The sequence below is a fragment of the Mycteria americana genome, chromosome 28 (genome assembly GCF_035582795.1).
Source record: "Mycteria americana isolate JAX WOST 10 ecotype Jacksonville Zoo and Gardens chromosome 28, USCA_MyAme_1.0, whole genome shotgun sequence".
Lineage (NCBI taxonomy): Eukaryota > Metazoa > Chordata > Aves > Ciconiiformes > Ciconiidae > Mycteria > Mycteria americana.
The window spans coordinates 46,657-60,391 of record NC_134392.1 but is presented as its reverse complement, the minus strand read 5'-3'; the positions used below and the strand labels follow the sequence as shown (position 1 = coordinate 60,391).

The window sequence follows — 13,735 nt, the reverse complement described above, 5'->3', positions numbered from 1 at the left end:
GGGCCCAGGGTGCTGGGTTGGGGGGCAGCATGTGGGGCAGGCAGTTGTGGGGCAGGCAGTTGTGGGGCAGGAGTCGAGGGTTGGGGGGGGGAGACACTTGGGGGGCAGCATGTGGGGCTGGGGGGAGCTGGTTGGGGGGCAGGTAGTTGGGGGGCTGGGATGTGTGGGGCTGGGGGGCAGTTGTGGGGCAGGAGTCGAGGGTTGGGGGGGAGACACTTGGGGGGCAGCATGTGGGGCTGGGGGGAGCTGGTTGGGGGGCAGGTAGTTGGGGGGCTGGGATGTGTGGGGCTGGGGGGCAGTTGTGGGGCAGGAGTCGAGGGTTGGGGGGGGAGACACTTGGGGGGCAGCATGTGGGGCTGGGGGGAGCTGGTTGGGGGGCAGGTAGTTGGGGGGCTGGGATGTGTGGGGCAGTAATGGGGCTGTGGGGTGGGGATGTAGGGGGCAGAATGGGAGTTGGGGGTCAGGGATGGGGGGGCTGCAGCCACTTAGGGGGCAGGGCTATGGGGCTGAGGGCAGCTGGTTGTGGGGCAGGAATGGGGCAGTGGGGCAGGGCGGGGGGCAGTGTGCGGGACTGAGGGCCGCGTGTGGGGCAGCGGCATCTATGGGGCAGTGTGTGGGGCAGTGGGGTCTAGGGGGCAGCAGTGGATCTGTGGGGCAGGGAGGATCTATGGGGCAGTGCGTAAGACAATGAGGGATCTGTGGGGCAGGGGAGGAATCTAGGGGGCGGTGTGTGGGGCAGGAGGGATCCGTGGGGCGGCGGGGGGATCCGTGGGGCGGCGGGGGGATCTGTGGGGCGGGGGGCCGTGGGGCTGACCCCCTCCCGCCCCCCCAGTGCTGCCGTGCCCCGAGGGGACTCCGCCCTGCGAGAACGGGGGGCTCTGCGTGCTGGACCCCCAAGGCCGGACCACCTGCCTGTGAGTGCCCCCCACCCATGGGTGCCCCCCCACCCATGGGTGCCCCCCCCACCCATGGGTGCCCCCCCCCCTCCAGAGGAGCCCCCCCCCCCCCCCCAGGGCGGTGACCCCAGCCTCGAGGTGCCTCCGCCCACCCCTCCCCCCGCAGGGCACCCCATAGCCCCTCCCCCCCCCCCTCAGCGCCCCATAGATGCGAGTGCCCCATAACCCCCCAGGGCACCCCATAGCCCCCCTGTGCCCCATAGCACCCCCCCGCACCCCATAGCCCCCCCGGGGCACGCATAACCCTGCCCCCCAGCACCCCATGGCACCCATACCCCCCCCCCCAGGGCACCCCATAGCCACCCCCTGCCCCACAACCCCCCCTGCAGGGCACCCCACAGCACCCCCCCATGGCACCCATAGCACCCCTCTTGTGCCCCATAGACCCCCCCCAGCACCCCATAGCACCCTCTTGCACCCCATAGAACACCCCCCAGCACCCCATAGCACCCCCCCATGGCACCCATACCCCCCCCGCCACCCACAACCCCGCAGCACCCCATAGCACCCTCTTGTGCCCCACAGCAGCCCATAACCACCCCACAGCACCCATACCCCCCCACAGCACCCACACCCCCCCCAGCACCCCATAGCACCCTCTTGTGCCCCATAGAACCCCCCCAGCACCCCACAAGCCATCCCATGGCACCCATACCCCCCTCAGCACCCCAGAGCACCCCCCAGAGCACCCATAACCCCCCCCAGGGCACCCCATAGCACCCTCTTGCGCCCCACAGAACACCCCCCAGCACCCCATAGCACCCCCCATGGCACCCATACCCTCCCCCAGGGCACCCTATAGCACCCTTTGTGCCCCACAGCACCCCATAACCCCCCCACAGCACCCATACCCCCCCCCGGCACCCACAACCCCCCCCAGCACCCCATAGCACCCCCCCATGGCACCCATACCCCCCCAGGGCGCCCCATAGCACCCCATAACCCCCCCCCGGCACCCACAACCCCCCCCAGCACCCCATAACCACCCCACAGCACCCATACCCCCCCACAGCACCCACAACCCCGCAGCACCCCATAGCACCCTCTTGTGCCCCACAGCACCCCATAACCCCCCCCCGGCACCCACAACCCCCCACAGCACCCCACAGCACCCCCCCATGGCACCCATAGCACCTCCCTTGTGCCCCATAGACTCCCCCCAGCACCCCATAGCACCCTCTTGCGCCCCATAGAACACCCCCCAGCACCCCATAGCACCCCCCCATGGCACCCATACCCCCCCCCAGGGCTCCCCATAGCACCCTTTGCGCCCCCCAGCACCCCATAACCCCCCCACGGCACCCACCCCCCCCCCCCAGCACCCCATAGCACCCCCCCATGGCACCCATACCCCCCCCAGGGCGCCCCATAGCACCCTCTTGCACCCCACAGCACCCCATACCCCCCCCCCGGCACCCCCCAGCACCCCCCAGAGCACCCACCCCTCCCCCCCCGGGCACCCCATAACCACCCCACCCCCCCCCGCAGCCCAGCACCACCAGATGGGTGGGGGCACCCCGGGGTGCCCCCCCTCCCCCGCCGGCGGTGGGTGCGGGCAGGGTGCTGCCTGCCCGGGCAGGCCGGGGGGGGGAGGGGGGGGCCGTGGGAGCCTGCCCGGGGCCCCGTTCCCAGGGTGCCCCCCCCACCCCCACCCCCACCCCTGGGTTCCCCCGGGGGGGGGAGGGGCAGGGTGCAGCCCTGGCACCCTGCCCCTCCCCCCACCCCGTGTCCCTTTGAGGCTGGGGGGGGGGGGGGGGGGAGGGGTGCGACCCCACGGGGACTGGGGGGGGGGGGGGGCAGCGGCGAGGAGCACCCATGGGACCACCCCACACTTGGGGGGCAGCTGGGTGGGGGGTCCCATGGGTGGCGGGAAGGTCCCGTGGGTGTCAGGGGGGTCCCATGGGTGGCACGGGGGTCCCATGGGTGTCAGGGGGTCCCATGGGTGTCGGGGGGTCCCATGGGTGGCACAGGGGTCCCATGGGTGTCGGGAAGGTCCCATGGGTGTCAGGGGGTCCCATGGGTGTCAGGGGGGTCCTGGGGGCAGCTCAGGGTCCCATGGGTGTCGGGGGGTCCCATGGGTGTCAGGGGGTCCCATGGGTGGCACAGGGGTCCCATGGGTGTCGGGAGGGTCCCATGGGTGGCACAGGGGTCCCATGGGTGTCAGGGGGGTCCCATGGGTGGCACAGGGGTCCCATGGGTGTCGGGGGGGGTCCCATGGGTGGCACAGGGGTCCCATGGGTGTCAGGGGGTCCCATGGGTGTCGGGAGGGTCCCATGGGTGACACAGGGGTCCCATGGGTGTCGGGGGGGTCCTGGGGGCAGCTCAGGGTCCCATGGGTGGCACAGGGGTCCCATGGGTGTCGGGGGGTCCCATGGGTGTCGGGGGGTCCCATGGGTGGCACAGGGGTCTCGGGGGTGATGTGGGGGGTCCCAGGGGTGGCACGAGAGTCCCATGGGTGCCGTGAGGGTCCTAGAGGTCCCATGGGTGCTGTGGGGGGGTCCCATGGGTGCTGCAGGTCTCCCATGGGTGCTGCAGGGGGGTCTCATGGGGATGCAGGTGCCCCATGGGCGCCGTGTGTCTCCCATGGGTGCTGGAGGGTCCCATGGGTCTCCTATGGGTGCTGAGGGGTCCCATGGGTGCTGAGGGGTCCCATGGGTGCCATGGGTCTCCCTGGGGTGCCGTGTGTCTCCCATGGGTGCTGGGGGTCCCATGGGTGCCGTGGGTCTCCCTGGGGTGCCGTGTGTCTCCCTTGGGTGCTGGGGGGTCCCATGGGTGCCGTGGGTCTCCCATGGGTGCCATGGGTCTCCCTGGGGTGCCGTGGGTCTCCTTTGGGTGCTGGGGGGTCCCATGGGTGCCGTGGGTCTCCCTTGGGTGCTGTGTATCTCCCATGGGTGCTGGGGGGTCCCATGGGTGCCGTGGGTCTCCCTGGGGTGCTGAGGGTCCCATGGGTGCCGTGGGTCTCCCATGGGTGCTGGGGGGTCCCATGGGTGCCATGGGTCTCCCTGGGGTGCCGTGTATCTCCCTTGGGTGCTGGGGGGTCCCATGGGTGCCATGGGTCTCCCTTGGGTGCCGTGTATCTCCCATGGGTGCTGGGGGGTCCCATGGGTGCCATGGGTCTCCCTGGGGTGCCGTGGGTCTCCTTTGGGTGCTGGGGGGTCCCATGGGTGCCGTGGGTCTCCCTTGGGTGCTGTGTATCTCCCATGGGTGCTGGGGGGTCCCATGGGTGCCGTGGGTCTCCCTGGGGTGCTGAGGGTCCCATGGGTGCCGTGGGTCTCCCATGGGTGCTGGGGGGTCCCATGGGTGCCATGGGTCTCCCTGGGGTGCCGTGTATCTCCCTTGGGTGCTGGGGGGTCCCATGGGTGCCGTGTATCTCCCATGGGTGCGGGGGGTCCCATGGGTGCCGTGGGACTCCCTTGGGCGCTGTGTGTCTCCCATGGGTGCTGAGGGTCCCATGGGTGCCGTGGGTCTCCCATGGGTGCTGGGGGGTCCCATGGGTGCCATGGGTCTCCCTTGGGTGCCGTGTATCTCCCATGGGTGCTGGGGGGTCCCATGGGTGCCGTGGGTCTCCCTGGGGTGCCGTGTGTCTCCCATGGGTGCTGGGGGTCCCATGGGTGCCATGGGTCTCCCTTGGGCGCTGTGTGTCTCCCTTGGGTGCTGGGGGGTCCCATGGGTGCCGTGGGTCTCCCTTGGGTGCTGAGGGTCCCATGGGTGCTGTGGGTCTCCCTTGGGCGCTGTGTGTCTCCCATGGGTGCTGGGGGGTCCCATGGGTGCTGTGGGACTCCCTTGGGCGCTGTGTGTCTCCCATGGGTGCTGGGGGGTCCCATGGGTGCCGTGTATCTCCCTTGGGTGCTGAGGGTCCCATGGGTGCCATGGGTCTCCCTGGTGTGCCGTGTATCTCCCATGGGTGCTGAGGGTCCCATGGGTGCCATGGGTCTCCCTTGGGTGCCGTGTATCTCCCATGGGTGCTGGGGGGTCCCATGGGTGCCATGGGTCTCCCTGGTGTGCCGTGTATCTCCCATGGGTGCTGGGGGGTCCCATGGGTGCCGTGTATCTCCCATGGGTGCGGGGGGTCCCATGGGTGCCATGGGTCTCCCTGGTGTGCCGTGTATCTCCCATGGGTGCTGAGGGTCCCATGGGTGCCGTGGGTCTCCCTGGGGTGCTGAGGGTCCCATGGGTCCCGTGGGTCTCCCTTGGGTGCTGGGGGGTCCCATGGGTGCTGTGGGTCTCCCTTGGGCGCCGTGTATCTCCCATGGGTGCTGGGGGGTCCCATGGGTGCCGTGGGTCTCCCGTGGGTGCTGGGGGGTCCCATGGGTGCTGGGGGGTCCCATGGGTGCCGTGGGTCTCCCATGGGTGCTGGGGGGTCCCATGGGTGCCGTGGGTCTCCCTGGGGTGCTGAGGGTCCCATGGGTGCTGGGGGGTCCCATGGGTACCATGGGATTCCCTTGGGTGCTGTGTATCTCCCATGGGTGCTGGGGGGTCCCATGGGTGCCGTGGGTCTCCCTGGGGTGCTGAGGGTCCCATGGGTGCCGTGTATCTCCCATGGGTGCTGGGGGGTCCCATGGGTGCTGGGGGGTCCCATGGGTGCCGTGGGTCTCCCATGGGTGCTGAGGGTCCCATGGGTGCTGCCCGGCAGGTGCCAGCCGGGGGTGCTGGGGGAGCGGTGCCAGCTGCGGGACCCCTGCACCCCCTCGCCCTGCCCCCCCGGGGGGCTCTGCCAGAGCACCCAGCGCCAGGGCACCCTGCGCCCCCGCTGCCTCTGCCCCCCGGGCACCCGCCGTGAGTGGGGGGCCCATGGGGGGGGGGGCCCATGGGTGGGGGGGGGGCTATGGGGAGGGATGGGCCACGGGTGGGGGGTCCCATGGGTGGGGGAGCAATGGGAGGGGATGGATCGTGGGGGGGGGGGGGGTCCTATGGGTGGGGGGTTCCTATGGGTGGGGGGGTCCCATGGGTGGGGGGGGACAATGGGGGGAGGCAGAGCATGGGTGGGGGGTCCCATGGGTGGGGGGTCCCATGGGTGGGGGGGTCCCATGGGTGGGGGTCCCTGGGGGGGGGGGGCAATGGAAGGGGATGGATCATGGGTGGGGGGTCCCATGGGTGGGGGGTCCCATGGGTGGGGGGGTCCCATGGGTGGGGGTCCCTGGGGGGGGGGGGCAATGGAAGGGGATGGATCATGGGTGGGGGGTACCATGGGTGGGGTCCCATGGGTGGGGGTGGTCCCATGGGGGGGGGGACCCATGGGGGGGGGGGCAATGGAGGAGGATGGGCCATGGGTGGGGGGGGTCCTGTGGGGGGGTCCCATGGGTGGGGGGGCCCTGGGGGGGGAGCAATGGGAGGGGATGGATCATGGGTGGGGCGTCCCATGGGTGGGGGGTCCCATGGGTGGGGGCGCCCGGGGGGGGGGGCAATGGGAGGGGATGGATCATGGGGGGGGGTCCTGGGGGGGGGGGGGGGGCTATGGGGAGGGATGGGCCATGGGTGGGGGGGTCCCATGGGCTGGGTGGGGGGGGGTCCTTATGGGGTGGGGGGGGTCCCCATTGGGTGGGGGGGTCCCATGGGTGGGGGGGGTCCCAATGGGGTGTACAGGGATGGGGGGTGGGGTCCTCATCGGGTAGGGGGGGGGGGGTCCCATGGGTGGGGGGGTCCCATGGGGCGGGCAGGGTGCCGGCAGGCACCCATGGGTGCCCATCTCACCCATGGGTGCCCAACACCCCCCCCCCCCCAGCACCCGACTGCACCCCCCTGGAGACGCCCCCCTCCCCCCCCTGCGCCCCCTCCCCCTGCCTGAACGGGGGCACCTGCCGCCAGCCGGGGGAGGGGACCTTCGACTGCGCCTGCCTGCCCGGTGGGTGCTGGCACCCATGGGTGCTGCTGGGGGGGGGGGGGGGGGCTGGGTGCCGGGGTGCACTCGGGGGGGGGGGTGGTCCTGGAAGTGGGTGGGGGTCCCTGGGGGTCCCTGGAAGTGGGTGGGGGTCCCCAGGAATCCCTAAAAATGGGTGGGGGAGTCCTTGGAAGTGGGTGGGGGGTCCCCAGGAATCCCTAAAAATGGGTGGGGGGGTCCTTGGAAGTGGGTGGGGGGTCCCCGGGAATCCCTAAAAATTGGGGGGGGGGGTCCCTGGAAGTGGGTGAGGGTCCCCGGGAATCCCTAAAAGTGGGTGGGGGTCCCCAGTAATCCCTAAAAATGGGTGGGGGGGTCCTTGGAAGTGGGGGGGGGTCCCCGGGAATCCCTAAAAATGGGGGGGGGGTGTCCCTGGAAGTGGGTGGGGGTCTCCAGGAATCCCTAAAAGTGGGTGGGGGTCCCCACGAATCCCTAAAAATGGGTGGGGGGGTCCCTGGGGGTCCTTGGAAGTGGGGGGGGGGGTCTCGGGGGGGGTCCTGGTACTGGGGGGGAGGGGGGGGCATCCCTGAGAGTGGGTGGGGGTCCCTGGCATGGGTGGGGGTCTTGGGGGGGGTCCCTGGCATGGGTGGGGGTCCCTGCCATGGGTGGGGGTCCTTGGCACCCATCACCCTTGGCATCTCTGGGGCTTCCCGGTGATGGGTTTGGGTGCCAGTGGACTGGGTGGGGGGGGTCCCCGGCACGGGTGGGGGTCCCGGGCCCCACCCTGACCCCGGGGGGTGTCCCCCAGGCTTTGAGGGTCCCACCTGCGAGACCAACGTGGACGACTGCCCCGGGCACAGGTGTCTCCACGGGGGCACCTGCGTGGACGGGGTCAACACCTACAACTGCCAGTGCCCACCCGAGTGGACGGGTAGGGGACGGCGGGGACACCGGGGTGGGCACCCCAGGGTGGGCACCCCAGGGTGGGCACCCCAGGGCGGTCCTTGGTCAGCAGGTGGGGAGGTCAAGAAGGTGGGGACGGAGGCGGGCACCAGGGCGGGCGTGGAGGTGAGGTGGGCGTGGAGGTGGGCGTCAAGGTGGGTGTGGAGGTGGGCGTCGAGGTGGGCATGGAGGTGAGGTGGGCGTGGAGGTGGGTGTGGAGGTGGGCATGGAGGTGGGCATGGAGGTGAGGTGGGCGTGGAGGTGGGCGTGGAGGTGGGCGTGGAGGTGGGCATGGAGGTGAGCATCAAGGCGGGCATGGAGGTGGGTGTGGAGGTGGGCATCAAGGTGGGCATGGAGGTGGGCGTGGAGGTGGGCATGGAGGTGGGCATCAAGGCGGGCATGGAGGTGGGCATCAAGGTGGGCATGGAGGTGAGGTGGGCGTGGAGGTGGGCGTCAAGGCGGGCGTGGAGGTGGGCATGGAGGTGGGCGTGGAGGTGGGCGTGGAGGTGGGCATGGAGGTGGGCATGGAGGTGAGGTGGGCGTGGAGGTGGGCGTCAAGGTGGGCATGGAGTTGGGTGTGGAGGTGGGCCTCAAGGTGGGCATGGAGGTGGGCGTCAAGGTGGGCATGGAGGTGGGCATCAAGGCGGGCATGGAGGTGGGTGTGGAGGTGGGCGTGGAGGTGGGCATGGAGGTGAGGTGGGCGTGGAGGTGGGCGTCAAGGCGGGCATGGAGGTGGGCGTGGAGGTGGGCGTGGAGGTGGGCATGGAGGTGGGCGTGGAGGCGGGCGTGGAGGCGGGCGTGGAGGTGGGCGTGGAGGTGGGCGTCAAGGCGGGCATGGAGGTGGGCGTGGAGGTGGGCGTCAAGGCGGGCGTGGAGGTGGGCGTGGAGGTGGGCATCAAGGTGGTCATCAAGGTGGTCATGGAGGGGGGCACCAGGGTGGTCAGCAAGGTGGGACTGAGGTGGTCACCAGGGTGGGCATCTGGGCATGGGCCAAGGTGGGCATCAAGGTGGTCAGGGAGGTGGGCATCGAGTTGGGTGCTTGGGCATGGGCCAAGGTGGGCACCAAGGTGGTCATGGAGGGGGGCACCAGGATGGTCAGCAAGGTGGGACTGAGGTGGTCACCAGGGTGGGCATCTGGGCATGGACCAAGGTGGTCATCAAGGTGGTCATGGAGGGGGGCACCAGGATGGTCATCAAGGTGGGACTGAGGTGGCCACCAGGATAGTCATGGAGGTGGGCATCAAGGTGGGCACTGACATGGTCACCAAGGTGGTCATTGAGGTGGACACCAGAATGGTCATGAAAGTGGGACTGAGGTAGCCACCAGGGTGGTCATGGAGGTGGGCATCAAGGTGGGCACATGGGCATGGAACAAGGTAGGCACCAAGGTGGGCATCAAGGTGGGCATCAAGGTAGTCATTGAGGGAGGCACCAGGATGGTCATCAAGGTGGGACTGAGGTGGTCACCAGGGTGGTCATGGAGGTGGGCGTCAAGGTGGGCACTGACATGGTCACCAACGTGGGCACCTAGGTGGCCACCAAGGTGGTCATCGAGGTGGGCACTTGGGCATGGACCAAGGTGGTCACTGAGGTGAACACCAGGATGGTCATGAAAGTGGGACTGAGGTGGGGACCAAGGTGGTCAACAAGGTGGGCACCAGGGTGGTCATGAAGGTTGGGACTGATGTGGTCCCCAGGGTGATCACTGTGGTGGGCATCGAGGTGGGCACTTGGGCAAGGACCAAGGTGGTCACCAAGGTGGTCATCGAGGTGGGCACCAGGGTGGCCATTGAGGGGGGCCCTGAGGTGGGGACCAGGGTGGCACCAAGGTGGACACCAGGGTAGTCACTGAAGTGGGCACCAGGGTGGTCATTGAGGTGGGCACCAGGGTGGTCATTGACGTGGGCACCGAGGTGGACACCAAGGTGGCTACCAGGGTGGTCATTGAGGTGGTCACTGAGGTGAGGACCAGGGTTGTGAACAGGGTGGGCACCGAGGTGGTCACCAGGGTGGTCACTGAGGTGGGGAGGAGGTGAGGACCAAGGTGGTCAACAGGGTGGGCACCAGGGTGGTCATTGAGGTGGGGGACCAGGGTGGGCAACCAGGTGGTCGTTGCAGTGGTCACCAGGGTGGTCACTGAGGTGGGGGCTGAGTTGGTCTCCAGGATGGGCGGCGGGGTAGTCATCGAGGTGAGCACCGAAGTGACCACCAAGGCTGTCTCTGAAGTTGCCTCCATGGTGGTCCCCAAGGTTGTCACTGAGATGGGGACCAGGACAGTCCCTGAGGTGATCCCAGCAGTGGTCACCAAGGAGGTCCCCCAAGGTGGTCAGCAGGGTGTGGACCAAGGTGGTCCCTGAGATGGTCCTGGAGCTGATCGCCATGGAGGTCCCCAAGGTGGTCACTGAGATGGTGACCAGAGATAGTCCCCAAGGTAGCCAGTGGGGAGCAGATCAGGTTGGTCCCTGAGACGTTCCCCGAGGTTGTCACCAAGGAGGTCCCTGAGGTGGTCGGCGGGGTGGTGACCAAGGTGGTCCCTGAGATGGTCCCTGAGGTGATCCCAGCAGTGGTCACCAAGGAGGTCCCTGAGGTGGTCAGCAGGGTGGTGACCAAAGTGGTCCCTGAGATGGTCCCTGAGGTGGTCGGCAGGGTGGTGACCAAGGTGTTCCCTGAGATGGTCCCTGAGGTGGTCCCTGAGATGGTCCCTGAGGTGGTCGGCAGGGTGGTGACCAAGGTGGTCCCTGAGATGGTCCCTGAGGTGGTCGGCAGGGTGGTGACCAAGGTGGTCCCTGAGATGGTCCCTGAGGTGATCCCAGCAGTGGTCACCAAGGAGGTCCCTGAGGTGGTCGGCGGGGTGGTGACCAAGGTGTTCCCTGAGATGGTCCCTGAGGTGGTCAGCGGGGTGGTGACCAAGGTGGTCCCTGAGATGGTCCCTGAGGTGGTCCCTGAGATGGTCCCTGAGGTGGTCGGCAGGGTGGTGACCAAGGTGGTCCCTGAGATGGTCCCTGAGGTGGTCGGCAGGGTGGTGCCCAAGGTGGTCCCTGAGATGGTCCCTGAGGTGATCCCAGCAGTGGTCACCAAGGAGGTCCCTGAGGTGGTCGGCGGGGTGGTGCCCAAGGTGGTCCCTGAGGTGGCCATCAAGGAGGTCTCCGAGATGATCAGCAGAATGCAGGCCGAGGTGATCCTGGAGATGTTCTCAGATGATCTCCAAGAAGGTTCCTCAGGTTGTCCGCCAAGACCTGCTTGACCCCACCCCCCTCCGTGTGTCCCCCTCCCCCCCCATGTCCCCCTCCCCCCCCCCTCAGGCCAGTTCTGCACCGAGGACGTGGACGAGTGCCAACTCCAACCCAACGCTTGCCACAACGGGGGCACCTGCTTCAACACCCAAGGTGGCCACACCTGCGTCTGCGTCAACGGTTGGACGGGCGAGAGCTGCAGCGAGAACATCGACGACTGCGCCATCGCCGTCTGCTTCAACGGGGCCACCTGCCACGACCGCGTGGCCTCCTTCTACTGCGCCTGTCCCATGGGCAAGACGGGTGAGGAGGGATGGGCACCCTAGGGTGGGGACCTCTGAGGGCACCCTGGGGTGGGGTGGGAGCTCCCTGTGTGCACCGCGGCACGGGGTGGGCGCCTTTGAGGGTACTTCTGGTATAAGGTGGGCGCCTCCAAGGGCAGCCTGGGGTGGGGAACTCTGAGGGCACCCTGGGGTGGGGTGGGCAACCCCAAGGGCACCTTGGAGTGGGGTGGGAGCACCCACAAGTGCACCCTGGCATGGGGTGGAGACCGTTGGGAGCACCCTGCCATGGGGTAGGAGCACCCTGGGGTGGGGTGGACATCCTCAAAGGTACTCCTGGTATGAGGTGGGCACCCATAATGCACCCTGGTGAGGGGTGGGGACCTCCGAGAGCACCCTAGTATGTGGTGGGCATCCCCCGGAGCACCCTGGCGTGGGGGTGGGCACCCATAAGTGCACCCTGGTGTGGGGTGGACATCCCCAAGGGCACCTTGGGGTGGGGTAGGAGCCCCCGTGTGCACCCTGGCATGGGGTGGGCACTGACCTTTGGGCACCCTGGCATAGGACGGGCACCCACCCTTGGGTGGCCCCAGGATGGGGTGGGCACCCCCAGCGTTGGGTGGGCACCCTTGGGTAGCCTGGGCATGGGTTGGGTGGCACCATGGTGGGGTGGCCATCACCCCTTGGGCACCCTGGCATGGGGTGGGCACCCTGGGGTAGCTTTGGCCGAGGTTGGGTGGCCCCAGGATGGGGTGGGCACCCCCAGCGTTGGGTGGGCACCCTTGGGTAACCTTGACATGGGTTGGGTGGCACCATCATGGGGTGGCCATCACCCCTTGGGCACCCTGGCATGGGGTGGGCACCCTGGGGTGGCTTTGGCCGAGGTTGGGTGGCCCCAGGATGGGGTGGGCACCCCCGGCATTGGGTGGGCACCCTTGGGTAACCTTGACATGGGTTGGGTGGCACCATGGTGGGGTGGCCATCACCCCTCGGGCACCCTGGCATGGGGTTGGACACCCCTGTAATGGGGTGGGATGCCCCGGGGGTGGCTTTGGCCGAGGTTGGGTGGCCCCAGGATGGGGTGGGCACCCCCAGCGTTGGGTGGGCACCCTTGGGTAACCTTGGCATGGGTTGGGTGGCACCATGGTGGGGTGGCCATCACCCCTCGGGCACCCTGGCATGGGGTTGGACACCCCTGTAATGGGGTGGGATGCCCCGGGGGTGGCTTTGGCCGAGGTTGGGTGGCCCCAGGATGGGGTGGGCACCCCCAGCGTTGGGTGGGCACCCTTGGGTAGCCTTGGCATGGGTTGGGTGGCACCATGGTGGGGTGGCCATCACCCCTTGGGCACCCTGGCATGGGGTGGGCACCCTGGGGTAGCTTTGGCCGAGGTTGGGTGGCCCCAGGATGGGGTGGGCACCCCCAGCATTGGGTGGGCACCCTTGGGTAGCCTTGGCATGTGTTGGGTGGCACCATGGTGGGGTGGCCATCACCCCTTGGGCACCCTGGCATGGGCTTGGGCACCCTGGGGTGGCTTTGGCCGAGGTTGGGTGGCCCCAGGATGGGGTGGACACCCCCGGCATTGGGTGGGCACCCTTGGGTAGCCTTGGCATGGGTTGGGTGGCACCATGGTGGGGTGGCCATCACCCCTCGGGCACCCTGGCATGGGGTTGGACACCCCTGTAATGGGGTGGGACCCCCCGGGGGTGGCTTTGGCCGAGGTTGGGTGGCCCCAGCGTGGGGTGGGCACCCCCAGCGTTGGGTGGGCACCCTTGGGTAACCTTGGCATGTGTTGGGTGGCACCATGGTGGGGTGGCCATCACCCCTTGGGCACCCTGGCATGGGCTTGGGCACCCTGGGGTGGCTTTGGCCGAGGTTGGGTGGCCCCAGGATGGGGTGGACACCCCCGGCATTGGGTGGGCACCCTTGGGTAGCCTTGGCATGTGTTGGGTGGCACCGTGGTGGGGTGGCCATCACCCCTTGGGCACCCTGGCATGGGGTTGGGCACCCCTGTAATGGGGTGGGACCCCCCCGGGGTGGCTTTGGCCGAGGTTGGGTGGCCCCAGGATGGGGTGGGCACCCCCGGCATTGGGTGGGCACCCTTGGGTAACCTTGACATGGGTTGGGTGGCACCATGGTGGGGTGGCCATCACCCCTTGGGCACCCTGGCATGGGGTTGGGCACCCTGGGGTGGCTTTGGCCAAGGTTGGGTGGCCCCAGGGTGGGGTGGGCACCCCCGGCATTGGGTGGGCACCCTTGGGTAGCCTTGGCATGGGTTGGGTGGCACCATGGTGGGGTGGCCATCACCCCTCGGGCAGCCTGGCATGGGGTGGGCACCCCTGTAATGGGGTGGGACCCCCCCGGGGGTGGCTTTGACTGAGGTTGGGTGGCCCCAGGGTGGGGTGGGCACCCCCAGTGTTGGGTGGGCACCCTTGGGTAACCTTGACATGGGTTGGGTGGCACCATGGTGGGGTGGCCATCACCCCTTGGGCACCCTGGCATGGGGTGGG

The 13,735-nt window shown here is 69.0% G+C and overlaps 1 protein-coding gene across 1 annotated transcript in view; it reads left to right on the top strand.

The window, feature by feature from the left end:
- NOTCH3 (notch receptor 3) overlaps nucleotides 1–13,735 on the top strand; it is a 65,409-nt gene that overhangs the window by 5,288 nt on the left and 46,386 nt on the right. The window contains exons 2-6 of the mRNA XM_075525821.1: nucleotides 833–914; nucleotides 5,590–5,732; nucleotides 6,679–6,798; nucleotides 7,580–7,702; nucleotides 11,016–11,249. Of these exons, the coding sequence (XP_075381936.1) occupies nucleotides 833–914; nucleotides 5,590–5,732; nucleotides 6,679–6,798; nucleotides 7,580–7,702; nucleotides 11,016–11,249 (702 nt within the window). The remainder of the gene's footprint in view (nucleotides 1–832; nucleotides 915–5,589; nucleotides 5,733–6,678; nucleotides 6,799–7,579; nucleotides 7,703–11,015; nucleotides 11,250–13,735) is intronic.